The sequence below is a fragment of the Anarhichas minor genome, unplaced genomic scaffold (assembly GCF_050575085.1).
Source record: "Anarhichas minor isolate MPS153535 unplaced genomic scaffold, ASM5057508v1 ptg000045l, whole genome shotgun sequence".
NCBI classification, from domain to species: domain Eukaryota; kingdom Metazoa; phylum Chordata; class Actinopteri; order Perciformes; family Anarhichadidae; genus Anarhichas; species Anarhichas minor.
In genome coordinates this window covers 3,938,408-3,947,999 of record NW_027466491.1, presented here as the reverse complement: position 1 = coordinate 3,947,999, position 9,592 = coordinate 3,938,408, and the positions used below count along the sequence as shown (strand labels likewise).

Below are 9,592 nucleotides of genomic sequence, written 5' to 3'. Positions count from 1 at the left end.
TGTCTGTCTCTATATGTGCCCTGCGATAGTCTGGCGACCTGTCCAGGGTGTACCCTGCCTTCGCCCAATGTCAGCTGGGATCGAGGGAGCGCGCCTCGAAGTCCGTGAGTCCGTAAGGGTGGAGATTGGGATTGGGTCATGGTATGTATAGCAGGTCAAAAAAGTCACATTATAGCATGTAGAAAAAATTCAAACAGTCATTGTATAGCATGTCGAAAAACAGTCATAAAATCAAAAACAGTCACAGTATAGCATGTCGAAAACAGTCATAGTATACAGTGGTGTATAAAGTACCCAAAAGCCATACTTGAGTAAAAGTAAAGATACCTTACTGGAAAATGACTCTAGTAAAAGTAAAAGTCACCTATTAGAATACTACTTGAGTAAAAGTCCTAAAGTATCTGATATTTATTGTACTTAAGTATCAAAAGTAATTTTCTGATATTAAATGTACTTAAGTATTGAAAGTAAAAGTACAAGTAAATGCTGTTAATAAAAAAGCAAAGGGTCAGAATTATGAGAATTATGAAGTTTATTCTTTTAAGTGCTGTGGCACCATGACCAAGGACATGGAGCTGTGTTGAAAATAATTGGGTTGGCTGTGATCCATCCAGGAGCAACAATGTTCAACATAATATATTGTACATAAGTATACTTTTGCATCTGCTATGAACTTATCGTCATAATTCTCCGAAAAGCAATATGACACTATGAAGGAGTTGTAACAGTGTGTTTATAAGTATGCTCATTCCAACTAGAGGATGTAGAGGGCAAATGCATAATATTATGTTCAGCAAAAAATATCCACTTGATGCATCAGGTCAGTGTTGTGAGAAAGGACACCTGCCTTGTAAACTCCTACGGGCCATTCTACTAGAATGTAACTTCTTTACATTCTACATTCTAATAGAATGTAGAATGTAAAGAAGCTACATTGTAGCTTCTTTACATTCTATGTAGCTTCTTTACATTCTACATTCTATTAGAATGTAGAATGTAAAGAAGCTACAATGTATAGAATGATTCTATTGAAGTTATTCCTTTTTTAAATGCTTTAGACGAGTCACTAATCACTTTAAAAGAGTGATATACAGACATGAGATTGATCTTCTCATGTCACTCTCTTTACACAATGATATAAATTCATCCCCGTTTTATTGATATCTTACGAAAAGTTACTCCTCATTTTTCGTGCGACACCTCCTCATCCCACCGTCCTGTGTGGAGTTCTACTCGTGTTGTCGCTCGCTAGCTATAGCATGTAGCATCCTGGGCATCACTGGGAATCTAAACACCGCGGCTTTGAGAGCGCTTGTTTTGCGCATTAACGTGATTAACCAATGATTTAACTGATTCACCAAACCTGCTTGTTACAGTCTCTGTTCCACCACAGTCCCCGACGTTGGTCTCATGATTCATTTTGTTTCTAAAGATAGATTTGATTTTGTAGCGAGTAACGAAGGTTTCAGGGGAAATGTATCGGAGTAAAAGTATCAGTTTTCTTTGCAAAATGTAGCGAAGTAAAAGTAAAAGTCAACAGAAATATAAATAGTAAAGTAAAGTACAGATATCCAAAAAAACGACTTAAGTACAGTAACGAAGTATTTCTACTTCGTTACTATACACCACTGATAGTATAGCATGTCGAAAAAAAGTTATAAAAACATAATAGTATAGTAAACATTCATAGTTTAGTAGGTCTGAAAAAGTGAAAAGAATTTCTTTGTATAGTATGTCAAAAAACGTCTTATGAAAGTCATAGTATAGCATGTCGAAATAAGTCATGAATCAGTGTATGCAATAATAAGTAATTGTATGTTACAAAAAATGTCGTAGCATAATGTCATAAGAAAGTCAAAGCACAGTTTTGTTCCTTCATATTTGAGTGTACACTGTTGTGAAATTCCATTATCCCTCCAGCAGTAGATACAGCACAATCATTGAGTCAACATCCATTTATTTTTATTATAAAAATGTAGACCTTGTGGACAGACCAGTTCACAAAAAAAAAAATCGAAATTTTTAGACTCTGAAAACAGAATGACAACATCAGAGTCCTTTACCTAGATACATTTTAAACTTATTTGTTCCTCAAACACAGTAAATCATGCCTTCCCAACGAGCCTGAGAAACAACCTTTACAAATGAGTGATGAAAGAACAAAAAGCACAATGCCAAATAAAAAAACAATACAACTTAAAAGGTATTTCCAAAGGGAAACAAATATATTTTAAAGCATAATGCTGCAAATGCATTATTTATTTTTTCCAGCAGAGATAAACAAAAAGTAAAATAAGCACTTTGGTCTTCTCCCTCAAACACACTGAAGATGATTATGCTAGCAGTTAGCAGAATGCTAACTCATTAACTGAGGCAACAAAAGCCTTTGTCACATTTAAGATATTTTCTGTGGGTACGATAGCTTCCTGTACCATGCGGGATTTACTTCAGAGTGATGTGAATTGTCAATAAAATATTCATAAATTCAGAGCTAGCATTCGCTTGAACAGCACACACACATTAAGCTGGTGAGGTACAAACAAAAAAAGAAAATCTCTTGACATTGAAACATGACGTAATTTATATACTTTCATTTTAAATCTGTTTTTAAAGTGCATATCTTCGTTCAGACCTGCTTTAACTGCAGTGTTCAGAAACCTGTGACAGACAGAGGCTAGCCGACTTTCACTTTTTTATTACCGTCAATTGTCGTGCAGATGAACCGCCCGTCTAATCAGCTCTGTGATATCTAATTCTATACATCAACTGAATTTTTTTAACTGGTAGAGATGATGGAGCCGTCTAATCTTGGCTGACGAAAACTGACCAATCAGACAGTCCCAAAAAAATGTCAGGAACTAAAGTATTCATGCTGTTATGGTGCGCTGTCATACACGTCATTGACCTCTGGCTTCAAGGGAGAGAAATTACACTTGATGCTAAACTGCAACATGAGGAAAATATAAAGAAACCTCCTTTTTGATTAATATGAAATGTTTTTCTTTTTGTATGTGAATGTGTTGTACGATATAATTATATATTTTAGAATAGAATGTCACTTTCCCTTTGTGGAATATTTGGGGGCACTATATAGAGCAGAACTTTAACACTCAGAAATCACTCATTTATTGTCCCGCCTTCTTCTTTGAGTGTCAGAATTCTGACACAGGCTGTCAAATCAAACTACGTCTTTGCCGAACACCCGTCTCCTTGATCTCAATGAAAAACATCACCCGGTCAAGGAAAGACACTGAAAACCGCTGTGCTAAGAGGATACGACTGCACTTATACGAGGCTACGGAAATATGCGATGGCGAATGTTATTGACATGGATTCGCCTCGAGGAATTGGGGGACGGCATGATCTCCTTTTCTTTCATCAAGGACGGCTCAGCGTACCGTATGATAAAGGAGATAAGAAAGGAAGCATTGATGCACCTTTCCTTAGCATTTAAAGAATCCAACCAGCTCTCATCATGGCTGCCACTTAGTATAACCGAGTTAAATGACCTAGAAGTATCGAAGTAGAAAAGACTATTGGACCTCAGCCACAGTGTCAGTTTGAGAGACAAATCTGTGTTATTTTACACAGAAACAACAAATCGGGATCATCACGAAAACAACAAAACCACATGTGACTCAGATCTAACAAAAGGAAGTGATCTCATGTTAAGTAATTTAGGAAGTAGCTTCACGCGAGAGGAATAGGCTAATGTCCTAATCTGCCCTGAAAAGTTAAAAGTCGGCCTGCTCTGCTTAGTTATATTAAGCAGATCATTTCTGTGAGGACATGTGACTACAGCACACATGCATTACCAGAAATACTGTCAAATCCATTGATGTGGGACATGAAACTGAAGTCAGTAAAAAGGGATGTTTTTAAACGTCAGAGGTTTGTGTTAATGTCACCTATCGTCTATGGTCTGTTTCCATTAACTGGAGGATTGTTTCTTTGCATTGCTGATGTCACGAGGCGTTTCACCTCCCCACTAAGAACCAAAAAAGTCATAAAGTACCCTTGTAACTGTAGTTTTATGAGGATATGCTCTGCTTGCGTCTGTAAAGATACGTTTTGATTATTTATTCAAACCATTAGGTTGCAATTCAACTGGAGACTCATCTTCCACCAAATTCATTTTTTGTCTGCAGAAAACCACTGGAGTAGGATGTGTATTCTAAAAAAACAAAAAGAAGACTCACGGTTGTAACAGTTTGAAATTCAGTTTTAAAATGTACTTAACATATAAATAATAACTTTACGTTATAGCAAATAACGACACGAAAACTTACAATAAAATGATAGTTGTCCCATCGGCAGCTCGATACTTTTGCCTTCAAACGTGCGAATGAGCTGAAATGAAAACGGAACCGTTGCGAATGCAGCCGAGATCCTAAACCGTCACATTAAACATAACTTATGCTTAGTAATAATAATACTAACACTTGCTGTAGACAGGTCAAATATAGCATTTGTTTGTGTCGTAGAACACAAAACGTTAAACAAACTACAATTCAAATAAACCCTAAGTAGAAAACACTGAGTGGGTAAATAAATAGGCTTTGAATTGCACAAAGTGAGAACGTTGACGGTGAAAGCACTCCAATATGTCGAGACGTTCGGTCTTTCAGTCAGTCGACCCGTTTAAATCAGTCAGACGAGCATTCAGCGAGTCAGTCAGTGAGAGTGAAGGCCGACGCCCGTTCTCCGTTCACTGTCACGATTTAATCTTCCACAGCTGTGAACAGGAAGTAAAGGAACAGGATTAATACACAAAGCTACACAAACAGGCAGTGTTATTTGTGCTTGTGCTAGTGAGACGAAACTATGAGCACATTTCAATTGTTAAAGATATGAACCAACTAAAACCTCAAATCATCAAATAAACCGAAGGAGACACGGCGTGGTCTTCAGTCAGTCTTAAGTGGATGGAACAAATATTTTGTTGAACAATAAGACACATTTCCACAACAATGGGCTGTGTCCACATAGCGTCGTTTTCTGAGCGCAAGTGTCTTTTTTTTTTTTTTCAATTGTTCCCAATGAGGAACGTCACAAGCTTCCAGTACCGCTTTCTGGTCCGACCTGGCACACTTACCTTCAGGTTAAATCCTAACAGGTCAGATATGACTCCTGACACGGCAGACAGGATGACCACCTGGGTGATGTTGTAGAGCAGAGGGTTCATCGTCAAACCATACAGCCTGAAAGGAGTATCCAACTCCTGGAGGAGGAGAGAGGAGAGAGGAGAGGAGAGGAAGAAACAGTTAATATTTTAAGGCATATTTAAAAGTTCATAAAAAGACTGTTGGTGCAGGTATCACAACAGAAAGAGTTTTGAAGATGGGCGGTACCTTGAGTAGTTTGGTAGCCAGTTTTAGGACGTTGTTCACCAGTGTCAGCTCCTCTTTCTTATTTGGCTTCTTCTCCATCTTCAGATACAGGTTGATCTGTGACACACACACACACACACACACACACACACACACACACACAATGGATCGACGTCAGTGTTTGGAGACAATGTTCGGCTGTGGGGTTACGCGTGTAAACTCTGCGTGTACCTGTTCGGTGAGCAGTATGGAGGTGTTGCTGTACTTCTTGCTGGTCTCAGAGCCCAGAGTGACGAACCTGAGCAGGAACAGAGACAGACTGGAGCACCAGATCACCAGCTCCCAGTTATAGTGACACTCCAGGAACGTTTCATGGATGTGGAGCAACTGGAAGAAGAGAGGAAAGTTCATTTAAAAGTGGTTATTTTGGTATAAATTGTGTTTTTTTCAGTCTAAGGCGTCAAGGCTTACTGATGAACTTAAAGCCGCTATGTGTAGAATTTATAAATGTCAATGGTTTGACCCACTCAGAACTTACCTGGGCACAGCAGATGAAGACGACAGACAGAGTAAGCAGGAAGGCAGACGACACGATCACATCCACTGAACGCTGAGGACCCCGTCTCTGCAAAAGCAACAGTCCAGAGTTACACTTGTGTGTTTATGTCTTTGAGTTTCAATCCCCACAGCCGTGAATGAGCCCAACTCCCGAATGAACAGATATATATATTTCATAAGGGAGGAAACCTTGAGGTAGGAGCGTAGCGACAGCCACATCTTGATGTTCTGGACTTTCTTCAGTCTAAAATGGGGGACCTCAGACTTCCTGGCTCTGCGGGCCGAAGTCAGGTGACCAAACAGTTTGGCAAACAGCAGCCTCTGAAACACACGCGCATGAACAATAATCAGTTTAATCAGAAACGTTGTGCTGAAGTAAAGAACTCTCGCAGCTTCGCCATCAAAAGCAACAGCTCAGCAGGTCTTTGTCTCACCTGCTTGTAGGTCCTCTCTGCCACACTGAGCAGGAAGAAGAAGAGCCATATCAGGCAAACGCGTACCAGGAAGCTGAGGGTTACCATGGTGATGACCAAGGCGTCCGATCCAGACCCGCCCCCCAGTGCCACAGACAGCAGCTCATTGGCCGAGAGCGTGGTCAGCTGATCCCAGTCGCTGTACTGAGCCAGCCTGCAGGAGACGGACAGAGACCGACGTAAGTAAACCGGGACAATATTTGTACTTTTCTAACTATTAGTGAGAAAGCACGTGTCTTGAATCCCTCAATTCCTTAAATGTATTATATTTAGATGACGTGTGTCGTGCCAGCAGTACCTGTACACAAAAGGTGTGAGGCCGAGCGTCACTGAAACCACGTTCCCAAAGACCTGGTAACCAATACCAGGCGTGTAGAGATTCACCTGTGTAGGGAGGAGGACAAACAGAACAAAGTGAATCCTTCTTTGCCTCAGTTTGTTGTCTTTTTGCACAAACGTAGGTAGGTAAGACATAAGATGTATGCGATTCCTTTAAGACCACAAGAATCGTCACTCACTCGGTTCATGATCATCCCGCTGATCTCCAGAACGGACATGTCGGCCTTCTTACACTCGTTTCCCTCCCACACTATGGCGCTCACTCTCTCCAAACCGGGATTGGAGCTGTGCAGCCAGGGAGCGTGACCCTGAGGGCACAAAACAAAAACACACACACAAACATTTACATTACATTTAGAAGTGCAAATCATCAAAACTGTCTAGCACCAAGCGAGCCACACGTCTCATGTAAGAGGCCTTACAGACCTGGTGGAAGGGGTCGTCTCTGTATTCCTTTTTAGCAGGACAGACGGGCGTCTCTCCTCCTTCTCCCTCTGTAAAGAAAAGGAGTCACAGTATTAATTCCACTACAAACACCAAAAGATTATCGATGAACAGGGACTTTAGCGGGGTCATCAAAACAAGACAGTCATTCAAACAGACAAGTCACAAATGTTTCTTTAGCTGTTCTATGCCAATCTCATCTGCAGACCTGTCTCTGATGTGCAGGAGGATCTGCACTCGGCACAGTGCAGGAAGTCTTCCCACATCAGGTCCTCTGTCTCCGACTCGTGTCGAGTGCTCTCCGAGTCCTGAGTCCTCAGACTAGAACATCTGGAGCTGCAGCTGGTGCCAGACTTGGGAACGTCCTGACAGACATCAGAGAGGATTGTTATTTTTTTATTTTTTTTTAGAAAGATATGAAACGATGCCTTTGTCCCGTTTCCACGGGTTGCCTTTTGTGTGCGTTTACCTCCACAGCAAAGTGTTTCTTGTAGTGGTGTGCGTTCTTGCGGTTTCTGAGCGTCGAGTCGCTGTTCATCCTTTCGACTCCCCTGCGGAGGGCGCTGTAGGACGCGTCAGGGTCCTCCTCGCTGGACGCCTCATCCGATGCTGGCTCCTAAAAGACAGAATCCACGCATCAGCCACATCCCGCAGAGACAGACATGCTGTGGGTCTGTCGCCAAAACAGTGCTTGTGCTTCTGGTTCAGATGGATCACCTTGTTGCCGCTTGCTAGCATCAGTCCCGTGCCGAGGGGTGCGTGAATGTGCGCGGGCTGGACGTGAGAGTTCCAGCACACCTCATCGGCCCGGTTCAGCAAATCACACCGCTGCTCGTGGAGCTGAAGCCCCTCCTCGCTGCTGCGATTCGTCACCCGGCCGTCCAGCGACACGTAGCCGTTGTCCGTCTCGGTCGACTTGTCGATGGACAGCTTGGACTTCTTGGATCTGAAGGAGGAAGCAGAGGAAGGGAAGGAGGACAGGTAGAAGGACCAGCGAGAAGGAGAGATCGATAGAAAAAAAGATAGACGTGTGTAGATGGACAGATGGATACAGACAGATATTTAGATAAAACACACACAACGAGGCAGTGAGTTCAGCAGTTGTGAAGTTCATGCGGTGAGATAAGTCACACTAACAGGAAGCATTCAACACATCACTGTGGAACATTCATACAAAACGAACACCGATATTTGGGACAAAATGTTGCGCAAAACGCGATGTACTGGAGCACTGACAATCAATTAACTATAGTGTCATCAACGTGCAAAACCTAGTGTAACAGAGAGATAACTGACTGAGGTGGAGGTGTCTCTTGCACCGAGTGCTGAAGTGAGCGTGGCAGATAAATCGATAGATGAAGAAACCAAATCAGGAAGTTAATTAGTGCTCTGAATGTTCCACACTGTTGTTGAAGCTGGTCAAAGTAGAAGCCTGGGGCGTAAGACAGTTACGGTCAAATTCACTTTATAGGCGTAGAATTGTTTTAGAGAGCAGAACTCTCAGATGGTTTTTGGTAGAACCACGGCCCACGCTTCTTTTTAAACACACAGCTCGGTCAGCAAGTCATGCACATCAAAGTCAGCCGCACGGCCCCTTCGTTCCTCACTGACACAGTGGCGCCAAAGACAAACGAATGTTTTCATTGTTATAATTTGGTGGCTCGGGAATTTAACAGTTGTGCAGACGATGTTGCTTATCAACATCAAATGTGATGTATTCAGGTCGACCGATGAGAAATTGGGCAATTTTATTGGGGAAGATAAAAGTGAACGATGTGATAAGAAAGGAAGAGACGGTGCAGCTGACGAAGCCGAGGTAAGGTCTGACTCCAGGCCGGGGTTCAGTTCTTGGCGTTTCAGTTAAAACAATGATGACATTAAGAGTACATGTTTAAGAGTAACCAGTAAGATAATGAGACAAAATGTAATTATTTGATGAAATTTATTGATTTTACCAACAAAAAATAAATAATATTCTCACTAAAGTTGGCAAAAACGAGAGAACTTTACAGCTGGATCAATCGGTGAACTGAACCCCAGTCCTGTGTTAGTATATCATCTCGTTTTAGGAAGATGAGAAACGAAAATACACACCCAGCTTTACAGATATCATGCCAGAAATCTTGGAAGAGAGTGCCCAGGCTGTATGTGGTGCTGGCTGAGTGGGAGTGTGGCGCCCCCTCCTGTGTGTTATCGGTAGTGCTAGACCCGTCGCCTTCCCTATGCACCTCCATCTGAGATGCCTTCCTCAACTTCCTTCAGTTTGAAAAGAATAGAGAGTGGAGAGAGACTTAAAGAGGAGACTAAGAAGACTTGGAACTAAAGCAGTGTGTCCACTGGGAACCCTGGCTGCATTGTCTTATTATAATGTAAACTAGTGTTAGCAGTGAATAATACTTTAACTTTAACACCCGCCAGACACAGACGCCGATACAGTAAAAAGGCAAA

The 9,592-nt window shown here is 41.8% G+C and overlaps 1 protein-coding gene across 3 annotated transcripts in view; it reads right to left on the bottom strand.

Annotated features, from left to right (window-relative positions):
• Nucleotides 1-1,940: 1,940 nt before the first annotated feature.
• LOC142971074 (protein PHTF2) overlaps nucleotides 1,941-9,592 on the bottom strand; it is a 31,900-nt gene continuing 24,248 nt past the window's right edge. For 2 of the 3 annotated variants that reach the window (XM_076111676.1, XM_076111677.1), the window contains 14 exons: nucleotides 9,239-9,400; nucleotides 7,862-8,090; nucleotides 7,614-7,760; nucleotides 7,353-7,509; nucleotides 7,127-7,194; nucleotides 6,880-7,008; nucleotides 6,660-6,745; nucleotides 6,323-6,515; nucleotides 6,078-6,209; nucleotides 5,869-5,955; nucleotides 5,562-5,717; nucleotides 5,352-5,447; nucleotides 5,096-5,221; nucleotides 1,941-4,735 (listed from right to left, as the gene is read on the bottom strand). In XM_076111676.1, coding sequence (XP_075967791.1) covers nucleotides 4,715-4,735; nucleotides 5,096-5,221; nucleotides 5,352-5,447; nucleotides 5,562-5,717; nucleotides 5,869-5,955; nucleotides 6,078-6,209; nucleotides 6,323-6,515; nucleotides 6,660-6,745; nucleotides 6,880-7,008; nucleotides 7,127-7,194; nucleotides 7,353-7,509; nucleotides 7,614-7,760; nucleotides 7,862-8,090; nucleotides 9,239-9,400 — 1,789 coding nt within the window. In that variant the 3' untranslated portion in view covers nucleotides 1,941-4,714. The remainder of the gene's footprint in view (nucleotides 4,736-5,095; nucleotides 5,222-5,351; nucleotides 5,448-5,561; nucleotides 5,718-5,868; nucleotides 5,956-6,077; nucleotides 6,210-6,322; nucleotides 6,516-6,659; nucleotides 6,746-6,879; nucleotides 7,009-7,126; nucleotides 7,195-7,352; nucleotides 7,510-7,613; nucleotides 7,761-7,861; nucleotides 8,091-9,238; nucleotides 9,401-9,592) is intronic. The other variant, XM_076111678.1, reaches the window with a different exon arrangement.